Source organism: Carettochelys insculpta, chromosome 8, assembly GCF_033958435.1.
Source record: "Carettochelys insculpta isolate YL-2023 chromosome 8, ASM3395843v1, whole genome shotgun sequence".
NCBI lineage: Eukaryota > Metazoa > Chordata > Testudines > Carettochelyidae > Carettochelys > Carettochelys insculpta.
In genome coordinates, this window is record NC_134144.1 from 71,363,821 (window position 1) to 71,390,373 (window position 26,553).

General features: G+C 46.2%; 1 protein-coding gene across 1 annotated transcript; it reads right to left on the reverse strand.

Annotated features, from left to right (window-relative positions):
• Positions 1–1,278: 1,278 nt before the first annotated feature.
• On the reverse strand, positions 1,279–26,183 carry PECR (peroxisomal trans-2-enoyl-CoA reductase). Its single transcript, XM_075001374.1, has 8 exons — positions 26,039–26,183; positions 17,649–17,782; positions 12,900–13,065; positions 11,361–11,442; positions 7,779–7,875; positions 2,981–3,091; positions 2,199–2,310; positions 1,279–2,057 (listed from the first exon to the last, which is right to left on the reverse strand). Exons 1-8 carry the CDS (start codon positions 26,166–26,168, stop codon positions 1,969–1,971), a joined length of 921 nt encoding a protein of 306 aa, XP_074857475.1. The 5' UTR covers positions 26,169–26,183; the 3' UTR covers positions 1,279–1,968.
• Between the last annotated feature and the right edge of the window lie 370 nt (positions 26,184–26,553).

A 26,553-nucleotide genomic window follows, 5' to 3' on the forward strand; every position in this document is an offset into this window, starting at 1 on the left:
AGGGTCCTGTACCATGGCCATTGTGCTGCTTACTACTGGAGCTGGGGCCAACTCCGGTGGTTGGAAGCGACAGGCGACTTCCATTAGCAGGGGTTTCAGACAATGATTATGTTCTTTGTCCTAGCCTCTACGCTCTTGCAGATAGGGCACTTATCAGTTTGATGGCCCTCTCTATGGCATGAAAGCCCCTGAAGTAACTGTAACTGCTACAACTATAAACTGAACTATGTGTAACTAATGGACAGATACCACTAACAGTGCTTGCAAAGCAAAAGAGCACGAGGATGCTCCAATGACCATCACAGGCAGTAAGAAGGAACTGAGAGGGTGGTGCCGGCCAGAGTTCCCTGGGGTTGAAATGGTGTCTGCGGCCCGACTTGGGCTCATCCGGGTGGGTTTCGCCGCCCTGGTGCCCGGCCTGTCCTGCTGCATGGTCAGCAATATCCTATGTGCCACCTCATGAAGGTCCCATGCTAGGGGGATTCCATAACGGACCCGATGGATAGCACTGAGGAAAAACATTTCTGAGGATTGTGCAGGTAGTGCACGCACACACCTTTTGGAATGCATGTGACCAATCACTTGAAGAGGAACCTCATAACCATTGCAAGATGTATATACAGAGGATATTTAAGGAGTTATGGTGTATGTATTAAAAGTGTATTTTTATGTCTGTCATCAACCAAAGAGAAAAGCGTTTTTCTCCAGAGAGGAGTTAGGAACTTCTATCTCAGTTCACACGTAAATTAAGCATTGTAAACTAACGCAATACGGGCTCGGTATACATATAAAGTCAACAAAGGGACAGGAATATGCTGGTGACTAAGCTCAGGGATTGTCCAGTATGAGGGAGGGGGAGAACTATAACTCTGAAGATTAACAAAATGTGTCCTGAAATTCTATTTATCTTCAGTCAGTGAGGAAACTCATTGGCAGAGAGAGGGGGTTTCACGAATGCTTGGATCCTGGCTTGCCTAAAACTAGCTAGCTTTGTCACAAAGGGAACCTTTGGAGCAAAGCTTATTTTATTAGATACGTAAGGAAACCACTGAGAAGTGCAGAGCCAGAGAAGTTTTCTGGGGTAGTTAACAGGTGGTGGCAAGGAACTAACACTAGAGGAAGAGGGCTAACAAGGTCACTCTCAGTCATGGCCTCCTGAGAAAACCTCACAGAAAGGACTTACGTAGGAAGATGCAAAAGCATAAATCAATAGTATTAATCAGTACTGCTCTGTGCCATGGTTTTGTTAAATTATGCATGTAGCCAACACACTCAATGTCTCAAACTTTGTATGTTTTATTGATTTTGAAAGATATAGAAGTATTGATTGTATCGTCATGCTGCGATAGTTCCTGATAGCACTGTCTCATTCCAACAGTGCAGTATAGACATGTACGCACTTTAATTAGCTGTTGTTATTCTTGGGCAGTCCCCACTATGAGCTGAGTTGCAGAAGTGCTGTATGCCTAGCAGATGACTTAAAGGTTGCTGACGCAACCCAGAATGCTGGTTCTGTGCAGAAAGTAACATTCGCCATAGATTCAAACTCCCTTCTTTCCAAAGTCATCCAGAATAGGGACATCAGCTGATATTTTCCACTTCTTAGAGGCCTACGCTCATATCATGTCTAAGAAAGAGAATGTCTGCCTCACCTACCTTTTGATTCGCTTGATTTAGGGTAAGATTTTGACAGCATCTACTGGGGATTCCTCATGGCTTCTTTCACATGGAAGCTGCTGAATGTAATTACATTGATTGTTCCCCAGCCTTCTGTGGCAGGGTAGTTTTCAGAGGGCAGTATTCACTCTATAAGAATTTCAAGGGTTAGCTTACAAATATGTGAAGATTAAGGTGTTCCAATGTGTTTGTGTCACAAGCAGAAAACTCAGATTTACTGAGAATTACAAAGCACAGGCAACTGTTATGATATCAGCATTTCCTTTAGGATTGGGATAGAGTCTCATTTCCTCACAGCTTTGATGTACTCTTGCCAGAAACCATTTTTCTGAGTGCTCTGGAATTCTCCCCTTCTGGTGGCAGAGGCCACCTATTATGATCTGGTAGTAGTAATATCAAAAACCAAAATAAATTAGTTCATTTGCAAAACTAACCCTGTATTGTTATATCCCCCCCACACCCATCACCACTCTTCCCACGTTTCATCACTGGAAAACACTATCCCATCAACCCATTTTTACCTGGTATTTCCCAGGTGGAGGAATATAAGCTTTGACCTGCATCCACCTTCACTGTTTCCCCAGTTATAAAGGATGCAGCAGGAGACAGCAGGAAACATACTGTAGGGGAGACCTAATAATGAAGAATTATGTAATTTACTCACTCAAACACCTGGCAATTTGTTACAAAGCCTGTAATGGCCAATTTCGGCATAGGACACTTACTGAGGCATACGGCTTTTGTGCAGATGCCTGGGACATGGGTCATTAGCAATTTAAGCCAATTTCCCAACCACAGCTATGGCTGCCATTTAAAAAGTTTGTTATATTAAGCTATATTACTTCAGCTGAACAGAAGACTGTAACACTCTGCCCTCCACAGAGGGACTAGGAAAAGATTTAAAGAAGCTTCATTATTTTGTCAAAGGTAAGAGTGCTCTTACTGATCAGACATTTGGCTAGATGACAGCTTAATCCCTTCTTCTTTTTACTTTCTGACATTATCATTCAATATTTTCAATTCCTTCCCCATTTAGTCAGTCAGCTTCCTTCAAAACTAAGTTGAGAACTTATTTTAGCAGAAACAAGTACTTATATTTTAAATTCTCAGTGTATGTTTGGACAAGGGGATGATTCTTTTTTAAGTCTTCAAGAAATCCTTTGCACACTGTTGTATCTTTACGTAAACTCTCCGTTTTCTACCACCTATTTCAATATTAACCCTTTAACTCCATATATTATAATGTTATCAGGGCAGAGGTACAGGAAGGTAGAATCAGTGAACATGTTCTGAGATGCATTACCTCCTCAGGAACTCCCAGTCTCTTAGCAGGAATTTTTTGCATGTAGTTTTTAAACATCTCTTCTCCAACATCTTTATAGTTTGCAACGGCGGTTTCTGAAAATATTACTCCCTGTATTGGGGGAAAAAAAAAAGCACAGTGAGATCAAAGTATTGTTGCATAAGTTGGAATTTTGAAAACTTTAAAACCATGACTTGTTTTCACCACCTAAACAGCACTTGGCTGTGAATTTTTAAATTAGACTTGGATAGATTAATGCGACACTTCAGTAACAATACTGGTGGCTATTAGCATCCTCATGATAACAAGTCATTCGTTACAGTTAATCTGGTCTTTTCCCGGATTTGTAATTAGTTCCTCAACTTGGCTCAATAGCTCCAAACATTGGGTATAAAATCTGAACCCAAGGGTATTTTTTCATTGCAGGAAAGCAAAATAACCGAAATAGGATGGCTAAAGGTCTCTTCTCTCACAGACCACTAAAATGGTGTTACTATGCATGTTATGGTACAGGTTGCACATCCTAAAACAAGCATTTTTTTGTCCAGCAACATCCTCTGTCCAGCAGAAAGGTAAGTTTCAGCCTGTGTACTTTGGCAGCCTTGGGAGCTAGAGCTGGTGTCCCTGGCAGCAACATGGGGTGCAGTTGTGTGGGCTGGAGCCTGTGTCCCTGAGCAAACCCATGGGGGGAGGAGGCAGCCATGCAAGGCCCAGGCCAGCAGCCGCACATACCCGGGACCATGTCTAAGGCAGCCCTGTGGGGCTGGGGAAAGGGGCAGCTGCACAAGACTGGAGCTGCCTCCCCAGCAGCCCCACAGGGCCAGAGCCAACTTCCCTCAGCAGCCCCATGGTGGGCAGCATAGGCAGGAGACCCAGCAGCAGATGCGTGAGCAGCCAGGGGACGGGTGTGTGGCTTGGGGGCCAGTGGCACGGGACATCCCCGTGTACAGCAAATTCTCATTTGTGACCAAGGCCAGTGGCAGGGGACATCCCCATGTACAGCAATCAGGTCCCAACTATGTTGCAGCAGGGGGTGCAACCTGTACTGTAGACCCCCGACTTACCAAGGGGTTGCATTCTTGCAATCCCCCAGAGGTCAAATTTCCCACACAAGGCGGGAAAGCCAGGAAACTGATGAGGGCACCAGCCCTGGTCAGTTCCCTGGCTCCAGGGACTGGAGGGGAGCTGAGGACCAGGTGGCAGTCTGCCTCCCCTCTGCACTCAGGAGCCGACCAGTGCCGGTCAGTTTCCTGGCTCTCGCCTGGTACCAGGCTCCCTGCCACTCTAGGAGCCAAGCATGGCTTCTCCCCAGCTTTTCCCAGCTGGGGGAAGCTGGGGAAAAGCTGCAGCACTGTGGCTGGCTGTCTGCCCGCCCAGCTTCCCCAGCTGGGAGAAGGTGTGCTGGGCAGACAGCTGTCAACCCCACTTCCCCCAGCTGAGGGAGCCAGGCAGGCAGACTCAGAGCGGCTTTGAGTTACACGTAACTCGCGTTAACGCAAGTCAAGCACAACTCGAAGTCGTGCATTTTGCGGGTTTACTGTCGTACCTTAGGCTCAGCCAGATTCAGGGTCCCATGTATTAGATGCTGCGCAGAAAGAGACTGTCCCTGTCCTGAGGACTTTCTACTCTAGAATAAGAGGATTGTAGCAGATGGAAGGGATAGGAGATGGAGAAGAAAGTAATGACCAACTCTGTGCATAATCTGCATGTTTCGTTTCAAGACTATTAGATTTCTGAAGAGAAGCAATGTTCTGAATTCCATCTGAAATTTTCCATGTCATTGATCTACAGTGTGACTACTAAAGTGATGAGAGTCTTAGAGGAACGTGGACCAGAGCTTTTGGGGATTTAGAGGAATAGTGTTTAAACACAGAAGCAAGTTATTTCCTTTAGGAACACACTGTGCTTCCCTCATACATGTTTCCTTGGTGCCCCTGTTCAGATCCTGCAATGAAAGGTTCTTAGGGCAGGGGTTGCCACAAAAGTGGTACACCCGTACAGGATAGTTCTGTGTATCTGTGCTTCTCCTGACTAGAGCATGGATTTTCATCATGGACATGGTAATTAAATCATTAGAGGCTAGTCAGTTCATAGCTGTCCTATAAAGTTAATACATAATTTGATATAACTGATGATTATAGTAGTATGCACTGACTAAACGACGATTTAAAATGCAAGTCTTGTGTGACTTAAAATATATGTTTAGTTATCCAAGATGCCGCTTGACACATGCAATGTGTAACTGATATGGCTAAATGGATAAATTAAGTCATTTTAAAAAGCTAGACACATACACTATATCTCATTACACATAAACCATATTAATCTATTTCTCCAAGACTTAATAAGCTTAAAAACTAGGCAAAAACCTTAACATTTAATAGTCACTCAGTAGTTAGCATTGCAAATATGTTATAAACTAAGCTTCACAGAAGCCAGAATGCAGCCTTTACCAAATGCACAGATCACAGCTTGAGTTTCTCTACCTGAATGGAGCTGCACTGTGTGCATCCCATTAAACGGCCCATGCCAAAACCAACAATTACCACTAGATTTGGATAGGAAGCTTAACTGGACACACGTCATCTCACACAAGCAGAAGGAGGATCCCGTTATGGGCCTATTTACTAGCTCTGACCTCTGTAAGGAGAATGCAACATAGATCATGAATGGGAAAGTATTGGCAAAATTTTTACTGTTTGCACACATCTTTCCCCCCAAAATAAATAAAATCCGGAGAAACAGGGTGAAATCTACAGCAACTAGAATGGAAACAATATCAAAATTCAAAACTAGGGCTGACATGTCTCTTAATTCACAGCAGCATGTAATAGCAATAGACCATCTTTCTATAATATTTAAACTAAATTACTCAACACATAATGAGTTCCCCAAATGTAGTGAGTCAGTACCGCCTCCTGCTGACTCAGAGGCAGAAGAGGCTGCGCAGAGGCCCTGGTGGGCGGGCCCGGAGCCAGAACACCAGAGGCCCGCCCCTCAGAGGGTGGGGCCCAGGGCTAGAAAGGCCAAGGGCAGGGCTCGGGACCCATTAAAGCCTGGGCCTCCAGGCAGGGAGGACGCGCCTGCACGAGCTCCCCGGTGCCAAGGGCAGAGGGCTTGTTGCCGCCCGGCTGGGCCGGAGGAGCAAGCCCCCAGCGGCTCCGAACAACCCCGGATCCAGATGCCCCAGGGAGACTACTCGAACTTCCCAGGCCTGCCAGGACCCTCACGCCGGCGAGGACTCCCCGCCTTGGAAGAAGCCCCAGGAGCGGCCTGCTCCAGAGTCCTGGCGGACCCCTGCAGCCCTCTGGCCCAGGGTCGCCTTGGGCCCACTGTGCTACCACCGCCCGACTATCCTAATGATGTTGACATGAGCGACTGGCCGGAGCCCCCGAAGGTGGATGATTTGAAGGAGACCGACCCCGCGGGACCCCCTGACCAGATGGACTGGGACCTTCCGCCAGTGGAGGTAGAGGTAGGAAGTGGCCCGGGGAACGACGCTCCTGCACCCATGGCAGTGTGTTGCGGCCTGGATCCCCACTGCCGTGATCGTATGTGAGTGACCCCCAGGGCCCCGGGCTGGGTCGCAGTGGAGTGGGAGGGCCTGCGACCCCCTACCACCTCCTTGACAGGGCCAGCCCACGTTGGGCCCATGCTCAAACCCTTGTGCTGTTGCCCCGCCCCAAACTGAGGGCTGGGCCGGGATTTTGTTGCAACTGTGAACTGCTGCCTGCCCTGAACTGAGGGCTGGGCCGGTACTGGATTGCTATTGTGAACTGCTGCCCTGCCCTAGACTGAGGGCTGGGCCTGTATTGTATTGCAACAGTGAACTGCTGACCGCCCCGAACTGAGTGCGGGGCTGGTGTTCTAACCCTTTTTTGGGTGCCACCCACCCTAGGCCAAGGGCTGGGCGTCTCGGGACTCTTACACCAAAGATCTAGCAAGCATGTTTTAGCCTGCCTGTACATTGGATTCCTGTTTACATGTGTTTCATTGATCACAAATAATGAATAACCACCACACACTTTTCTATAGTTAATTCATCTGCAGTCTCCAAACATCCATTCCTCCTACCCCTCCACCATGAAAAATAACCTCATTTTACATATGAGGAAATTAGGGCGAAAGAGATTAAGAACCTGTTTGACATCTTACACAGATCTTTTGTGTTCGAGTTGGTGACAGAAGCCATTGCTCAACTCCCAGTCCCTGCACCATCACCACATAACTTCTCTATTTAATGCCACTTCTGAAACACACACCCTCCCGGCCCCGAAATACTGAACACTGTGTACATTTTCACAGTGCCTTTTTGTAAAAGGTGATGGTACTCAGTTGGCTCCTTGCCCTCTGTCCCAGCCAGACCCATAGCTGGGGCTTTAAGGTGCCTGTACTCAGCACTGGCAAGTACTGGCACAAAAACAGCACTGCATTTTCACAATCTATTTTAACAAATGTTTCCTTGCTGCCTACCACCCCTGAAGAGTCTTTCCAATAAAGGAAGAAAAGTAGAGGAAGTGCTCATGTAAAGACAGAAGTGGAAATGATTTTACTGACCCCATGTTCCTGACAGACAATCCAGTCCATGGAATGAAATTCAAAGAGCTCTGAAAATCTTACAAGCACTTTAGAGTGGTGGTGCTAAATGAAGTTGACAGTTTCAGAGCAGAAATGGAGATTTAGCCACACAACACCCCTAAATTCTGCATTTTTACTCACCACCTCTGTTGGATTGGAAAAATCTTAAACCTGGGACTATACTGTTGAGAAGTCAGATATATTGTATGCTGTTACTTACAGGGGCAACAGAGTTGATTCTCACTCCACTATGGGCCCATTCTATGGCCAAACTCTTGGTTAAGTTATCCACTGCAGCTCTTGCTGCTCCAGTATGTCTAGCACAGAGAAAGAAAGGAAAGAATCAATTTCAACATAAAAGACCACACTTTCTCATCTCCCCGCTGAAGATTGTAAGAAAACTGTAAGTAACAAACTACTGCAGTCATAAAGCTGCATCTTCCTGCTTACTAAGCACACCCTGCAACATGGTTTTCCAAACTGGGGGTGTGTGAAGAAATTCCAGGGGGGTTGCGAGGTGACCCAGTCCACCGCATCATTTCCCCCACCCAAAGAAAAAGAGTCCTTTGCTTCTGGTTCTCCGCTCTTGCCATTCTACATGGGCAACCCGGTGCAGCTGCTATAAAAAACAGGCAGCCAGTGAAGACCCACATGAAGCTAGCTGCCTCTTGCAAAGGGGAATGAGTGTGGTTTGGGGAAGGGAGGAGGAGAAGGATGGGGATAGATGGGGGCTGGGGTGCCTGGCTTTGGGGTAGGAGAGGGGCTTGGGCAGTGGGGCTCATGGGGCTCAGGCGGCCGGCTTGTGGGGCTCATGGGGCTTGGGCGGCTGGACCTGACATTGCAGGGATTGGGCGGCTCAGGCTGGTGGGCAGGTGGCTGGCCCCGGCCGTGCAGGGCTCAGTCAGCTTGGATGGGTGGCTCTGGCAGCACAGGACTCAGGCAGGTGGGCAGCTGGCATAGGGCTCAGGCAGCTGGGCTGCACCAGGCACCCACAAAGGGCCAATAAAAACTACTTGTGCTTATTTTTAATTTCAAATTACATTTTTATATAAAGTTTTTGTATTTATTTTAAATTACAAATTGAATTTTTTGTTAAAAGGGAGGCTGGATGATGGTAAAGAAGAGGTGGGGTGTGTGTGAATGTTTCTCAAAAATCAGAAGTTGGGCGTGTGATGCTGAAAAGTTTGGGACCCACTGTTCTAAGAAGCTTGTTCTCCTAAGGATAAGCAAAGAGTCAGGAGGCAGCTTTGTTGAAACACTACAGGCTGTAAGATGAGTGTGACTGCTAATACTGTAAGAGAACCCCAGTGCACAAAATAATTATACATTTGGACATGTAAGTAAAGTGCAAATGAAACCCAGAAGTTCATTTGCCAATGGTCATGTGAATGTGTAGAAGCACAAAATAAGATTAGCAAGCCAGACAGCGCCCCGTTGAAGCTTCTTTCCGTCTTAATTTTAAAATAAATTAAACGGGGTGCAGCTTCTCCAGCTCTGGACTTATAGCAAAGGATTCCAAACTGATGTGCCAGCACCACCTTGTGGGTCTCTAAGTTATCTTTACACTGTCTAGAACCAGCCAGCTTCCAGTTCTTTGACAGCAAGTGAAAAAATACAAATGATGGAAGTTTAGCAAGTGTTTTACGGTGGTTGCCTATGACAAGAAGCTCCAGTAGTGCTGCCTCTGCTAGAGTTTCATTATGGGTGGCAGCTACCTATCAGCTCTGTGTGTGTGATTTCTGCCTACTGTTCCTGCTCGCCTCCACAGAGTCCTGGCACCTGCTGTAGGCAAAGGAGAAGAAAAACTACCAAAACTAGATAAACACCATCTCTGGCTCAACGGAGAGGGCAAGACACTGAACACAAAGGAGTCAGCCTGTACCTGTCAATCTTACTCTAATATTTCCACTCTGGATTAAAGGCAGTAAAATATCTGGTCCTGTCTACTTCCAAGTTTACAGCAAATAAAACCTTGATGCTGCACGTGAGAAACTCACTCCAGAAATATACCCACACAGAATGAAGACTGGGGGAGGCAGAGTGAGACCACTTACAGGACAAGGTCAGAACATGCTAGGAACAATCTGTGAGGGGGTGGACCAAGCTACATGGGCCATTGGAACCAGACCAATCACTGTGGGCCCAGGAGGCCACACCCCTCAAATACTCCAACAGGAAAGGAAGCACAAAAGGAAAAAGCCCAGTTAAGTCTGGGCTGGCTGGGAACAAGGACGAATGTGTGCTGCAAGCTCTTGTAGAAATAACAGAAGGAACTGTGAATGATCAACCAACCATGAAGACTGATTTGATGTCAAGCTTCCACCAGCTGAAGACGTACCCAAGCTGAGTCCTGCAGTAAGAAGTGACCCAGGGAATGCATGAGAAGCTGATGCTCAAAACTTTAACGTGGAATTTCTCAACTTCACAGGGCTGTGGGTTGGAACCTGGTGAAGTGGGGTGTGCTCTGGTCCTCCTCCTCCACACTCCAACCTTACACTTGCCACTAGGCATGGCTAATGGGGGTTGACTGCTTGGCCCTGATCAAGGGTTACAGACTGTTTATTCTGCCCCACCCTGCCCAGATGGTCAGAGACCCTTCATAGTTATTGCCTGGCCCAAGCAGAAGGCTTAGGGGCCTAGACTAATTCCATTGCTCTATCCTGCCCAGGAGCTGCAGACTGATTTGTTTGCTCTGCCCTGCCAAGAGGATTAGAGTTCCCAAGCCAGGATGCATGAGAAGCACAGACTGTTTGTTGGGACCGTGAAGAGCCCACCTGACTCCCTCTCACTGAAACTGCGTGATCCAACGGGCAGTCCCGATGATTGCGTGATGGGGTGTATAAACCCTACACTGGGCCAGTGGGGACATAGAGATCCCAGTGACATACACCTTCCCATCCAAACCCCCTTGACCTAAGATCACGTCACAACTAGAGGACAGTTAAATCAGTAACTCCACAGTAGAAGAGAGCAACACTCTGAAGAATGGAAGCTGAAGCAGTGCAGAAGTTGCATAGACAATGATCACAAGCAGCTCTCATTCACATCACAACTGTAACAGAGGCTGCACTTACGGGCTATGTCTACGTTATGCTGAGGTATGAACTTCAGAGTGCACAAAATTTTTGCCCACTAAGCGTCCCAGCTGGATGCTGTTGGCATGAACTAACAGGGACAGTAGAACCCTATTTATTCAATATAATTGGAATGTAGGCCAAAACAGATCATCAAAAATTCACAGAATCTGGAAAACAGGAAAGAGTGAGGCTGCAATGCCACCTAACGGCCATAAGACAGACTGCCTGCTTTTGGACATATGTATTGATAATATGGAGAGCGGGTTGATGGACAGTTGGACAAATGAGGTTCTATTGTATCCAGTCACAGCAACGAAACAAGACTACTAATTGACACCAGCAGCATTAACACAGGGCAGTTTTTATGCAACACTTCCTAGCGTGCTCAGAATTCACAGTCCCGTAGCCCATTCTGTGGCACAGTGCAGACAAGCCCATGGTTTCATGTGTTCCAGCTGGGGTGAAACACAGATTCAATCTGTTGCAGCAGCTGCCTCCAAACCTATGATAAGAGTCCTGCACATACAGTAAATCTATACAGAAGGACATGTGGAAACTGTGTCAAGGCAGAGCAATAACAGCTCTTCCAAGCCCCTGTTGTAACCCAGTGCATAAATATTTTCTGTAAGAATATCGCCTATTCAAAAGGGAAGCCCTGCTGGGGTTGCTGAGCTGCAAGTGGTTCATATTTCTAGGTCAACGATAGAGAATGTAAATAATCTTACGACATGCCAGGAAACCCTTTCCACATGTCCGCTATAATGTTGACAATGGCTCCTCCATGCGCCCGCATCCAAGCATTGTACACTGTGTGAGGGGAGGAAAATAACCTACTCAGCACCTGCATCTTTCCAAATGACTTTTCCTAATGATTAGAGCAGTGGTGTCCAAAAGTAAGTTAATCATCACCATAGGCCCACCCCACTTGAGCCAGCTGCCACCCCACCTCCACCCTGATCCAGGGGTCGCCTCTCTGCCAAGCCAAGCACCACCCCCCACCAAACTGCTTGTAACTCACTGCAGCTGACACTGCTGTGCGAGCTCCCCTGTGGCTGGAGCTGTCACTGCCGGAGCCACCTGAGCTGCCACCACACAAACCTCAGGAAGGGCTGCCTCCACCGCTGCCGCCACATGCTTGTCCCACCAAGTGGTGGGCCATGTGCGCAGAGCAAGCGGAAGGCACACCACGCCTGTGGCTCCAATGAGCCGCTTCGTCATACCACGGTGTCCAGTTCACCACACGTAGTGAATGGAAAGCATATTGGACACCACAGCATTAGAGCAAGCAACTGAGAGCCAAGACTCTTGGATCTAGTCCTAGCTCTGGCATAGACTTTCTGTGGGCCTTTACACAAATCACCTTGCCTGCCCAAACCACAGTCCCCATATTCAGAAAATGGAAATGACAGGTATGTGATGTCAATAGCAATTCATTAGTGCTTGCAAAGCACTTTCACAATGTCTGGTGGAAGGACTAGGAGCCGGATTCCTACTAAACCACTTTGCATTCCGAATTAGTAACTTGCATTTCTCAATCTAAAGATCACAGTGCACAAATGTTAAATTTAGCCTCACAACCCTGCTTTGAAATAATTATTACTTCTATTTTACAAAAAGGGAAAAGAAGGTTACAGAGGTGAAGTGATTTGCCTAAGGACACACAGGTCTGTTGCAAAACCAGAAACAGATTCTCTCAGTCCTGGCTTTAGCCACAAGACCATCTGCCCACTCTTTTTGTAAGACATACATGTATTTTTATATGTCTATAAGATGAGATCAGGGCCAATTGGGTGGGGCGGACAGGAGGGCCATTTGGCCTTGGCCTCAGCCTCAAGCTCAAAGGGGGACCCAAATTTAGACACTTTAGATACTATCACCATTCAACTATGAGACAAAAGCATTTGAATGTCCTCACCATACTTACTATCAACTGAAACACTGCATGAAAACTAGGTTTTCCCCCTCACTGATTAGTACATTGCACAGAAAAGGGCTAGAAAAACATTTGTTAAATAAACGAATTCAAATTGTCACACTTTTGTTGGTGTCTTATTTTGTTTTCAAGTGTCATCATTTTTAGTTCTTATTATAGCTGGGTCCTCAAAAGCTGGAAGTAGCCTGGGCCTCTCTGGCCCTTTAAGAGACCCTGGGTGAGATTCACAAAAACAGACATCCAGTATGATGCAACTGGGAAGTTGCAGGGCAACAGGCACCTTTTTAAAGTTATCTACCTATTAGTATTTCTTCCCACATCCAGTCCTCACCTGCCTTGCAGCAGTAAAAGGTCCCAGTGAGATTAGTTTCAATGACAGCATTCCAGCCCTTTGAACTGATGGCTTCAGTAGGACTGGGAAACTGCCCCCCTCCATTGTTCACCAGGAAATCAATCCTGCCATGCAGATCCAGCGTGGATTTCACCAAAGCTTCCACCTAATAAAAGCAATTTAAAAAAAAAATTGATAGACAGGTTAAACCATTAACCTCCTATCTTATTTAAATAGGAGGTGTGCCCCAACTACAAAAAGAATGGGCCAATGCATAGTCCGGCCTTCTACAAGTTCTTCCAGGCAACAGTCTTGCAACTGTACTCAGGCTGCAAGCTCAGTTGGACAGCTTCCTTCACTTTATGAAGGACTGGACTGAGTCAGTATTTGGATGGGAGATCTCCCAAGAACAACCCCAGTGCTGGAAGTGTCAGTATTGAAATACAAGAGAAGCTGTGCTGTTTGTTGATGAGTCAGGAATTTGAATAGGAATATTAATTTGGGTGACAGCTCGCCAGTCTGACCCAAGAATCTCCAAGTTCACTGTCCACCCCAGACTACGGCTATCAAGAGCTAGAAGAGCTTTGTGTCTGGAGGTAGGTCTTGAGATGTGCAACAATCACACACACAGAGCAAGTGATATAATAGCAGCACAATTTTTATTACAATCAGTAGAGGAATTTCACACAATTGTCTGAGGTGATGAACACCTACAGATTAAATTGCCTTGGATACTCAAACTGCAGTTATGTAGTCAACCAATTACACATATGCCTAGTACAACATCATACCCACGCTCCCTCCTAAGGGGCCAAGGAGTTAGAGGACCAGCCTCACTCTGTTGGTGGTGAGAGCGTATTATAGCCAAGGAAACTTTAAAGATTTAAAGAAAGATAAGTACTAGTATAGGGAAAACTCATGAGAAGTCTGTCTCCACACCATCAGCCATGGGGTGTTATAGGCCTCTCTGTGTCACTCTTCACATTGGGCCTTGGGGAACTGAGGCATGAAGAATATCCCAGAGCTTCCAACAGTGCAGCTCCTGCTTGAAGTCTATGCCAATGAGTGACCTGTTTGACTCCTACCTTCATCATGTGTGGACAGCTAATCAGGCTGATAAGTGCTGGATCTGCAAGGCTTTAAGCCTCAGACCTGCAAGGAGTGCAGCTTTTGTCTCCATCAGCTCCTGCTGGAATCAGCACTCCAGCCTCCAAGGCAAGAGCCTGCACTGGATTCTTCGGTGCACAGCACCCCATCCTCAACCCCATGCCTGGTACCAAGAAAGGACTCCTGTTGGCACCAGTTGTCCTGAAGCCTCTGGCCTGGTGTTGCTCCTACTCTCCGGTATTGCCCCCTAAGACAACTAAGTTGCGAGTGCCAGTAATGATTGCTTCAGCACAGGTGATGTGGGTGGGACCTGAGGGCTCCCAGGCCTAAATTTCCTATACTCAGGCATCCCGTGCACAGAATCAAGTCCTTTTGGACACTCCCAGAGAGAAACCAGTGCCAGTCAGCCCTTTCTCCACACTGGACCCCTGCCAGGTGTTGTGAGGGCTTATCAAAATACTGCAGTTCCCAGCACAGACTGAAGCCTCTGTCTCTTACCTTCTCTCCAGGAGATTGTATGCTAAAGAACCCCCTATCAGAGAAGTGATAACAAAAGCCACATTAATGTCTGGAAGTTGAAGCCAGACATTCATACTTGAAATATAACACACTTAACAGTGGGAGTTATCAATCCTTAAAGCTAAATATTTTGAATGAGACTGATGCCTTTATGAGAGATGTTCTAATTCACCAGAAGTTACTGGACTCAGTGTATGAATTTCACCCAGTAATTCTAAGGTCCATGTTATCCTAGAAGTCAGGCTAAATGACAACAAAAAATGAAAACTGAATGGTTACTGCATATGGCTTCAAGTTGGCTCTCCATCATCCTTTTCCTACCTCAACAGATTCACTACTGCATCTTGGATAAGTCATTTCTCCCTACGTCAGACTTTAAAAATGGGGGGAAATAACTATAGTAAAAAAACTAATAGCACTATTATTATTTGTTTTTTCAAAAATGATTTTAAAGATCAGATGCCTCATGTTAGGTTCCTAAATTCACATTTAGGCACGTAAACAGTAACAGAAAGAAAGACCTGCTAGTCGATATACGATCAAAACAAAAAAAGCAGTCAAGTAGCACTTTAAAGACTAACAAAATAATTTATTAAGTGGTGAGCTTGTGTGGGACAGACCCACTTCTTCAGACCATAGCCATACAAGAACAGACTCAATATTTAAGGCACAGAGAACCAAAAAAGTAATGGAGGTTGACAAATCAGAAAAAATTATCAACGTGAGCAAATCAGAGAGTAGAGGGGCAGAAGGGGTGGGGGGGAGTCAAGAATTAGATTAAGCCAAGTATGCAAAAGAACCCCTGGAATGACCCAGAAAATTCACATATCCATTCAAACCACGTGTTAATGTATCAAATTTGAATATAAAAGAAAGAGTTCAGAAGCCTCTCTTTGCAGAGTGTTGTGAAAATTCTTCTTCATTAAAATGCAAACTTTTAAGTCATTAACAGTGGGGCATTCTGTTAATGACTTAAAAGTTTGCATTTTAATGAAGAGGAATTTTCAAAACACTCTGCAAAGAGAGGCTTCTGAACTCTCTCTTTTATATTCGCTGTGCCTTAAATATTGAGTCTGTTCTGGTATGGCTATGGTCTGAAGAAGTGGGTCTGCCTTACTAAAGCTCACCACCTAATAAATTATTTTGTTAGTCTTTAAAGTGCTACTGGACTGCTTTTTTTGTTTAGGCACATAAGTGTCTCATTTGCAGTTGCCCAGCATCTCCCATTAACTCACCTTTCAGGTGGATGCCAAAGGTGAGCTGCTTCCTAGGGATGGTCACTAAAGATGCCAGTGTACTCTTTCCAGGTGAAGGAGTGATCTACTTACTGTCTCAGCACTTATTTGACTCTGGTATTCCCATTCCCTTTATGTACATTCTCTTTGTGGCTTCAACCATTTTCTTTTGCCATCTACCCTAAACTATTACATTGCATTGCTGATGCTTGTAGACACAGAGCCAAAATTCACATGCAGGTGAATTGACACACACACCGGACAGCCCTTGAGGGCCCATCTCTTCCAGCTGAAAGGCACCCAGTACATTGTAAATATCTTATATGATAAGCTGTTCTGTGCAAATGCATGTTTTGTTTTATTCTCATTTTTTTAAGTTGGTTATTTTAAGGTAATAAAATTGACCAGCTGGGTTTAGAATATATATAGCTGTTGAAGAGTGGGTACATATATGCTCTTAAACTTTATTGTACTTTGAGGCATTGAGTAGGTATGAAAGAATTGACCAGTTGAGTGGATCACCACCATTAAGAAGTTTGTGTTTTCACAAACTCATTCAAAATTGTCTTGGAATAAAGATCAGACTCAATCATTAAATTTTTGAATGTTTACTTAAAAGTGCAACAACAAGCAGGCAAGTCGGACTTCACAGTGATTTAGAGACTGGAACACAATGGTGAGTTTTAAATTAGTAAAGCATTTTTCCCCATTTTAATTCAATATTAAAGACAATCTTTACGAAGGAGACAGATTACCTTTCTCCCATTCTTTAGCTCTCAAGTAGGCTTTGTAGCATTACCCCAAGTCTTTTGAATTCAGATGTGATTGAAGAATTTGGCAATCTAGGAGTCAGCCAGTTAACGGTTAATCAGCTCTGCGCCACTCTCTTTCAGACTGAGGCCTATGATCTACAAGCATGAAGACCTGTGGCCATGAGAAGCATTTAGGATTTTCAGCAAAATTTTGGTCACATGCAAGACCACTCACATTACCAGCATTTTCCAGCTTAAAAAGGAGTTGTCCAAAGCAAGTGACACTCCCCTCACGAAGCCGTACAGTACTTATGCCAAGCTCCATATCACAGTAATTTTCCTTCAGCCAGCAAAGAAAGATTAAATTTCCTTGGCTTACCTAAGGAGCAGCTTTGGGGTGCTGTCCAGACTGATGGCTCCATGGCTCACACACTTTGATCCTGTGTTTCCCACAACACTGTACAACAGTACCCACAGGGTCACCAGAATGGTCCTTTATAAGATTTCTCAAAGACCCAAATGCTGTTTGGTTCCTGAAGTTTGGCAGGATAAGAATCTACATGATCTTTTGAACACAGGTTTACCCAACCTCAGAATGCCTGATTGTACCCTGATGTGAGGAGAGGACTCAACGTTAGACTTGACTCCTGGGAAGGCAAGGCCTGCCAACATCTGATGGGACAGAGAAGTGAGCAGATGACCATAAAAAACTGCAATGGGTATAAGGGAGCTTTATGTTTAAGTACAGTGATTTTTACTCAGAGATAGGATTAAAATAATCATCAAATCCGACAAGTTAAAGAAATTTTTACCAGGGCAATATTTGTAGGGTTTATGTTCCTCCTATCTCTGCCTCACCCCCTCGCACGTCTCTGGAGCACTGACCATCATGGTTACATGTTCAGTACAATCATAACCAGGAAAATAGTTTCAGTTCTTTGCCTTTCCCTGAATCTACATTTTTGTAGTAGTAGATCACAAATGCTACTATGGATTTACCTGATCTCTATGGCACTCATTTTTCTGAGTAAGATCACAGAAGAGTGTTTGAGGACTGAATAGGAACAGAGAGGGTCTCTAAGCACTGCAACATTTTTAATAGCCTCTATAACTCAAGAATAATTAGTCTTGATTACCTCCTTTTCTATGCGAATGTTGCACTGTATGGGGGTCACTTTGACGGGATTTGTGGAAGAGATGCTAGTAGTCAACTCTTTTGCAGCAGCTTGTAATCTGTCAAGTTTACGAGAAGCAATAACCACACTGCAACCTGTCAAAACAAAACCAAAAGCCCATTAGACAGAAGCTGTTTAAGCTGGATAGTTGTATTAGACACTTAAGGTCAGAGATTTCTTGTAAGACTGGCAGCTCAATACCAGCTGCCAAGAAGTTAGAGATCAGCAGTCAGTGTTACTTTTAGGGATGTAAACTCCCTTATAGGCCATGTCCACACTAGCATAAAACTTCGAAATGGCCATGCAAATGGCCATTTCGAAGATTACTAATGAGGCATTGAAATGCATATTCAGCACCTCATTAGCATGACAGCAGCTGCGGCTCTTCGAAATTGCTGCTTTTTGCTGCTGCGCGGCTCATCCAGATGGGTCCTTTTCAAAAGGACCCCATCAACTTCGAAATCCCCTTATTCCTATCAGCAGATAGGAATAAAGGAATTTTGAAGTTCCCAGGGACCTTTTGAAAAGGATCCCCACCTGGACAAGCTGCACAGCAGTGAAAAGCGACAATTTCGAAGAGTTGCGGCTGGTGGCATGCTAATGAGGCACTGAATATGCATTTCAGCGCCTCATTACTAATCTTTTAAATTCGAAGATTTGGGCTAGTGTAGACGTAGCCATAAAGTCTAACTGATTAAAAAAGAGAGGGAGCTTGGCTAGTGGGGTGGAGAAGGGAGAGAGGATGCTTCTGGCCATACTGGAGAGCACCTGCCCACAGTAAGCATGGCCAGAGCAGCCATGGTCTAAGGGCCTTGCCCGCAGAGGGCAGTGCAGAGCTGGAGCATTACCCTGCCTGGAGGGGGACTGTAGGCTTCTCCAGCCTCTATCAGTTAACCATTAACATCCCAGGTACTTTTGGTTTCTACAGGTTCTCATCTCTTTTCCTCATTTACAGTCTGGAAGTATGAAGGCTCATCAATCAAGAGTCAGGCTTATTTGCTGAGTACCAAAGTGCTATTGGGAAAGTGACTGAGAATTTGGCTGCAGGCTGCTTCCTCTCTGCTTCCCAGCTGCTGAGATTTTTAGGGTGGCCTGTAAATTTCTGAAATAAAACAGCATTCCCTGTCATTATTTTGTTGTCTGTGCCTTGGGCCGCCCTCTCTATAAAATTATTAATCTCAGAACTATTAATAAAAATATTCAAAGATATTTAAAATCCTTGGACCAAACACACAGAAGCTGATTTGCTGGAGTTCAGTAAAGTAATATGTGAACAATGCTCAGGAGAGTTATCAAAGAATAGTAGAAATGGAAGGGACTTTGAGAGGTCATTAAGTCCAGTCCTCTGGACCAAGCACCATCTAGATCTGCCCTGACAGATGTTTGTCTAACCTGCTTTTAAATATCTCCAATGATGAAGTTTCTACAACCTTCCAAGTCAATTTTATTCCAGTGCTTAACCACCTTGACCAGTTAAGAAGTATTCCTCTAAGTTGCTGGGTTATGGTGCTAGAGACCAAACTTCTCTGCACAGAAGTAACTTGTATCACAGAGAACAGTAGTGCAGGCTTCCCTTAGATTGCCTCATGATTTCCTAACATCGCTGAGCTGAAGGGAATTGGAAGACCATTTCATCCTTCACAGACCATGTAAGCCTTAGCTTTCAAAGCTTAATATGGGGGAGCCTAATTAATGTCAACTATAGTGTAATTTTACTATGTATGGACACTTGTTCTCTAGGATCTAGACAAGTCCAGCAAATTAGATTCAGGTAGCTGCTAGAGAGCTGGAACTACTTTCAAAGATGGGGTTGGAGTCTTTTGAACATGGGGTTTACTTTCGAAAGAGCAGTGTATACACTGGTTTTCTTCTTTCAAAAGAAGCTATTTTGAAATAAGAATATGCAAATAAGGTGTCATATGCAAATCTGTACATCATTGCATTTTCAATTTACCTCATTTGCATACCTCTTTCGAAAGAGGAATGCAAGTGTAGACACAGCCTTAAGGTTTTGCTCTATGAAGTACACAGAGCAGGAGAAATTGATCCCTGGTGCAACTCCACTAATTTCTGTGGGGTTGCAACAGAGGTGCATTTCACTTCTCATTATTTTCTTACATCAATACCACACCAGCAACACGGCCCTAGAAATAAGTGTTTCAGTACCCCAGTATTATACCTTATGCTAGCAGAATTAAAAGTCCTCTTCAGATTCAACATCCCTGCTTGTCAGCACAGGAACTACAGTCAATTTCACAATAACCCGATTGAAAGAGTTAAGTTACACGTGAACTCTAAGTACAGCTTAAAGCAGAAGAGTTCAAAGCCTTGTCCTTCCAGAAATGACACTTCTGATCACCAACTAATGGGTAACACTAATTCTACAAAGTCATATGAAAGATGAGTCAATGAACAATAGCTAACAAATACTTATTCTCAGTATAACAGTATATCTAAATACCATATGGAACTTGTGTGATGAAAACTGTAAAACATTCAAAGTATTGAATGGGAATAACCAGCTTCTGCTTATGATTTACAAAAGAAAAAAATCAAGAGTTAAACAGCTATAAGATGTAACACTTTACCTCCATATTTTTATGGAAATATATTTTTGAATTTGAATATGCATAACATATGTACTTTATGCACAACAGGTCAAGTAACCTACCATTCAAGAGCCTGTGATCGCCTGAACCTGCATATTCTATTTGTGCGCATGTATCATTCTTTTATGTGAAGTGAAAAATAAAGTGTAAATCTGGTTATTAATTTAGAATTTCTTGTGAGATTACTAGTGTTTAAGGAACTTAGTGGCCAGTTGCTCGAGGCAACAATCTGCAAATTGTTTTTCTTTTAAGTCCAAACTGTGACTGGTCCTCCAACTGATTAGAAGAGCGCCCACAGCTGGCAGCAAGTATCTATATCTGTGGTCCACATCCACACATGCCTTGGTGCACACAACAAAATTTATTTTGCCCATGGATGAAAAAATTAGAGGGAACACTACATGTGACCATGCCACCTGGTGCTGGAATACTTCTTGATTTTTTTCTTACCTGGGGAAATGCTATTTAAGGTATGTGAAGTTGTAATGGGATGGGGTTCTGGGCACAGCTAGAGAAATCAACCCAAGGTAACTCTGCTTAAGATCCAAGCCACTTACAGCCCCAGGAATTTCTCACTAAGGCAAATCCCACCAGCCTCCATAGCACTTCTGCCCCACTGGCCAGCAGCCACACAAGCAAACCCACAGACATCTCAGCTGCTCTACCAACACAGGCAAACAATCTCCAAATACAGGCGAGAGGTTATTATACCCGTTTCACCAAATACCACACAGATTCTTCCAGACCCCAAAGGGCCCAGCCCCAGACTCCAGTCAATATATACTTGGATATTGCCCAAAAGCCAGATCCTTAGATCTAATATCTAAGGATTTATTAAAGCACAAGAAAGAACGGGGTTAGAGAGAACTGTTAAAGCAATATCTTACATGCATCAGTCATAACTATTGATGCAGGCCAGCGATGTTATTTGCTGATTCTTGAAAGTCTTTGAAAGTTCATTTCAGATTACCTAGCTTGTCATTGGAGCACTGTAGATCCAGCTCGCTGGGGTCCGTCCACATGCTGGGACATGGACCCTTGGAGACCACCAGACAAAAGATCCAACATGGACACTGCTAAATCCACATCACCTCTCTGATGGATCATCTCTCCGATGTCAGTCCAGACAGGCTTAACTCATGAGGACTGAAGAACAAAGAAAGTACCTGCCAGGGCCCATCTTATAGGTTTTCATATGTGGAGGGAAAATTCCATTCTTCTCCATAGGTCTTGGCTTACCACCTGATGAGGTGGGTCACTGTGCTGAGTTCCTATTTGTTGCAGTCTCAATAGGAAAACACCACCATCATAAAAGGGGTGTTGGCCATCTGGGCCCTTGCTCAGTCTACTGTCCTGGTTGGGGTGGAGCCCCATCTCCCACTGTGTACCTCAGCACAGAAACATTCCTCATACAACTGCAGAGCTTCAAGGGCTGATTAGACTGGAGGCAAGGCTTTGAGCCAGGCCTATCCAGCTAGCAGCTCTCTCTATAAGAAGGGAGCTTTCAGCGAACACTGTGAGCAGCGAACAGGGGACAGCAGCTAACAGGGAAGGGAGTTTGCCTCTGGGAGTTCACTGAGGGAGGAGCCCCGTGTTTGTTGTCCTGTTCAGGTATGGTGTTCCACCCGTGCCCTGCAAGGCAGCACTATCAGGAAAAGGAGTCTCTGAAGAGAAGAGCCTGAAGAGCGATGGGCAAAGGTGGACCTGGGGGCACTGAGAGCAGCTGTGGGGAGAGGGGCCAGTGCAGTGAGGAGGGCGGACATGGGAGCAGATGGGGGTGGTGGGTTGGGGAGGGTCCTATGGTGATGGTAGCTGGGGGGGGGGGGCAGGTGGGGAGGAGGGTCCCGGGGATATGAGGTCATTGCTCCACAGGGAGCTATGGCGACTCGTGGTGACAGGGAGGTATGAAGTAGTGGGATCCTTAACCACATTCTCCACACCCCACTGCCTTGTGGGTTATCCTGGGAAGAAGAAAGGCTAAGGGAGTAAACCCTGACAGAAAATCCAGAGTGGAGTCCGAAGGCGGTTCAGTGTCAACTTCTGGCACTGTACCAGCAACTCCTGCAGCTGAGCTGGTACCAGACGTGGAGGTTATCCTCTCCTTTGGACTATATCAGTAAAGCCGAGAGGGGGACACTGGTGTCTGGACAGCCCAGAGTCTCCATAATAAGTGCCCACGCTTGCGCCCAGAGAGGTACTCGGGCATCGCTGAACAGCGTTGCATCAACACGGGAGGCAACAGATACCGGTTATGAGCTCTTGCTCAATTGGCGTAGAGAATGAGCACCAGGGGTTGCCTTCGACGGTGGGAGAGATCCTGGCATCTCACTGGACAGTCACCGCCCGCCTCAAGCTGGGCAGCCCACAGCCAATAGGGTACTGTCGCGCCACAGTTCACCTGCCTCGCTGGGTGCGTGAAGCTTAAGGTTCCTGAACCTGACAAGTGACTGAAATTTGGGCACCAGGCAAACCAATAAGAAAAATCAACAAAAAATGAGAAACATCAACAATTTAAGCTTGCTTGCTGGAACGTGCAGACCATGCTGACTGGCGTGACTGAAGATCTTCAGGCCATCAGTGACACCCGAAAGACCGCTGTCATCAACAAGGAACTGAAGAGGCTCCGAGCTGATATCGCTGCACTGCAAGAGACGTGACTCGCAGATTCGGGATCTCTAAAGGAAAAGGACTACACCTTTTTCTGACAGGGTAAAGCCCAAGAAGAACACAGAGAGCATGGTGTTGGCTTTGCTGTCAGAAACACCCTTCTACAAATGGTGGAATTAGTCATGGGCGGATCAGAAAGACTTCTTCAGATCACGCTTCAAACTTGTGCCGGTCCCGTCCACCCGATCAGCGCTTATGCTCCAACCCTGTACGCCACACCAGAAGTAAAAGACAAGTTTTATGACGTGCTTAGCGCTGCTGTAGCGCAAATACCTGCTCGTGAACAACTGTACATCTTGGGTGACCTCAATGCAAGAGTTGGAGCTGATTGGGCCTCGTGGCCTTCCTGCTTAGGACACTTCGGTGTGGGAAAAAGGAATGACAATGGACAGCATCTCCTTGAACTGCGCACGCACCACAATTTGTGCATCACAAACACAGTCTTCCAAACGAAGCCACAGCACAGAGTGTTGTGGAGACACCCACGCTCGAAGCACTGGCATCAACTAGATGTGGTCATCACTAGGCGTAATAACCTCAAAAACGTCCTTCTGACACGCAGCTATCATAGTGCTGACTGTGATACAGATCACTTGCTAGTTTGCTCCAAGCTCAAGCCGAGACCCAAGACGCTGTACTGCTCTAAACCTGCTGGAAGGCCCCGCATTGACGCCAGAAAGACGGCAAACTCAGAGAAAGCTGAAAAGTTCAGAGAGACCCTGCAGGAAAATCTGCGCAGCGGCCCTGGGGATGCGACATCCAAATGGCAACATCTGAGGGATACAGTTTACAACACGTAAATAGGTTGTCCTCCACGGTTACTCAAGATGATCCAGTCGTTCCACAAAGACATGAGAGGAACCATCCAATATGACGGTGCATTATCGGATGCTTTCAGAATCAGGAGCGGCGTCAAACAAGGATGCGTGCTTGCTCTGACATTGTTCGGGATCTTCGCACTCCTCCTGAAGCATGCCTTTGGATCTTCAACAGAGGGCATCTTTGTGCCGCTTTCAAAAGGACCTTTTCAAAAGGACCCTGCACCTTTCGAAATCCTCTTATCCCGCTCACTGAGCGGAATAAGGGGATTTGAAAGGTGCGGGTCTTTTCAAAAAGGACCCACGTGTAGCCACGCTGAGCCGCTCGCTTTTGAAAGCGGCACAAAGTGCCGCAGCTGGAAGCGTCCTAATGCTAATGAGGCGCTGAATATTCAATTCAGCGCCGCATTAGTAATCTTCAAAATGGCCGTTAGCATGGTTATTTCAAAGATCTGTGCCTGTGCAGATATGCCCAAGAGCAGCTCTGACTTGAAAGATTTTATGTGGAATAAGGACTCAGGTGAGAAATACATTTGTCACAATTTCTCTTAAGTATGCTATGCTTAGCTGATAATGTTTTGCTTATTTTATAACAGTAACTTGATTTGATCTCTTTTCACTTGCAATCACTTCAACACTACTTTGTATACTTAATAAAAACACTTTCTCATCAAACCCAGCATGAATACAGGTTGAACTTCTCTAGTCTAGAAACCTCTCATACAGCAACATCCATATTCTGGAATGATTTTAGTAAGCCAGGTACTGAAATAATTTGGAAATGTGTTGCAAAGGGGATTAATCATTGATTACTATAAGCAGATCAAGGATACACAAAATCTTCCAAGCAGCAATTCCTCAATCAGTGATTAAAAGAGTTAAGAGCCCAGGACACACCAATGCCAACACAATGTATATTGCAACATCAACACAATTTACGCCGGGCATTCTTTTTCTGCGGGTTTACAGGTGAGGTGGCAATTCTAAAACACTCAAGTTTTAAAGACTATTGGAGCAGAAATAGCAGACATTACTCCTATCTGCTCATAGGAATAAGGGGATTTTGAAGTTCCCAGGGGCCTTTCACAAAGGACCCCCATCTGAATGAGCTGTGCGGCAGTGAGATGCAGCAATTTTGAAGAGCCGCAGCCACTGGCATGCTAATGAGGTGCTGAATATGTATTTCAGCGCCTCATTAGTAATCTTCAAAATGGCCATTTGCATGGCCATTTCAAAGATTCGGGCTAGTGTAGATGTAGCCAGGAAATTTAGAGACCGAGACATCATCTAGTTACCAAATTTGTACTGGTGCAACTATACAGATTTTAAATCAAATAAATTATGCTAAACTGATTTAAGATAGTTTGTAAACTCATTTAAACGGGTGAATAAAGAAGTGCTTTTGCCAGTTACAAAGTGGGACCTTGTTAAATTGGTGCGGCTTTACCCAGATAAGTCTCAAATGTCAGAACAAATGTGTTCGTCTTCCATTGCATCACCTCTGGCTCAGATTTATTATAGGCAAAGCAAGCATTTTGAGGAGATGCCTGGAAGAATAAATGAAGCACAACAGGGGATTAAGTGCATGGCTCTCTGAGTACCCAACTGAGGGTCAGACGATCTAGCTTCTATCCCTCCTTCAGACACACATTTGCCATGGAACCTTAAGCAAGTTACTTCGTTGTGCTGGGAGCCTCAGTTTCCCTGCATCCGTGCAATACGAATCTAACCCACAGGGTGACAAGAGCCTGATTATGTGTTTGTAAAGCATCTCGAACAGACAGCGCCTGGGTGGCTTCCTTCCGTGCCCCATCCCAGGGGAACCCACCTCCTTTTTCCCCAGAGTGCACCTTGTGCACCACCGCAGGTCCAACCCTGTTCCTTCCGCCTCAGCTCCTCAGTGGAGCGCCTCTCCCCGTGGCAGCCTCCCCAGTGCAAGGGCTCCCTCTATGCGTCTCCCTACTGCCCCCCCTGTTTCAGGGCCCCCCTCACCTAACAGCTCCCCTGCCTCCTGCTTCGCCACCCTCCTCCGTGACACACGCACCTCAGTACAATGGTTCCTTCCCCCAGAACCCCGGCCGGCCGCCCCTCCAACAGCCCCTCCCATTTTTCGGCCTCCCCTCAGCCCCCTACCAATGTCCCCCACCCGGTCGGTCCCTCCTTCCCTCAGCCGCCCCGTCCAACGCCCCCCCGCATTTCCCGCTCCCTCAGGCTCCCTCCAATGACGCCCCCAACGCTCTGGCCCCTCCCGCCCCACCTAGGTCCAGTAGGTCGGCGGTGATGGCCTTGCCGATGCCGCTGCCGCCACCGGTCACGATGGCCACCTGGTTCCGGAACAGGCCGGCAGCCAGGACCCTGCAGCAGCCGCCGCTACCCCGCGCCGCCATCTTAGCACAGCCGCCTCAACCGCCCTCATAGGCCTCCTCCCACGTGACCAGCCGTGGCCCCACCCCCAGGGGCTGAGGGTGGTTGGAGCATCGAGCGCGCCCTCCCCTCAGTCCAGCCCAGACCAGTCGCGGGTTGCTGCGGCCGGAGCGTCCGACCCCCCTCGGACCCAGCCCGGGGCCGAAGCAGCGACTCTTCCCCCTCCCCATTGCAGACCCAGCTGGGGGCCGGAGCATCGACACCCCCCTTCCCATTGCAGAGTAGCGCTACCACCCTCCCCTCATTGCAGACCCAGCTGGGGGCCGGAGCATCGACACCCTCCTTCCCATTGCAGAGCAGCGCTACCACCCCCCCCCATTGCACACCTAGCTGGGGGCCCCAGCATCG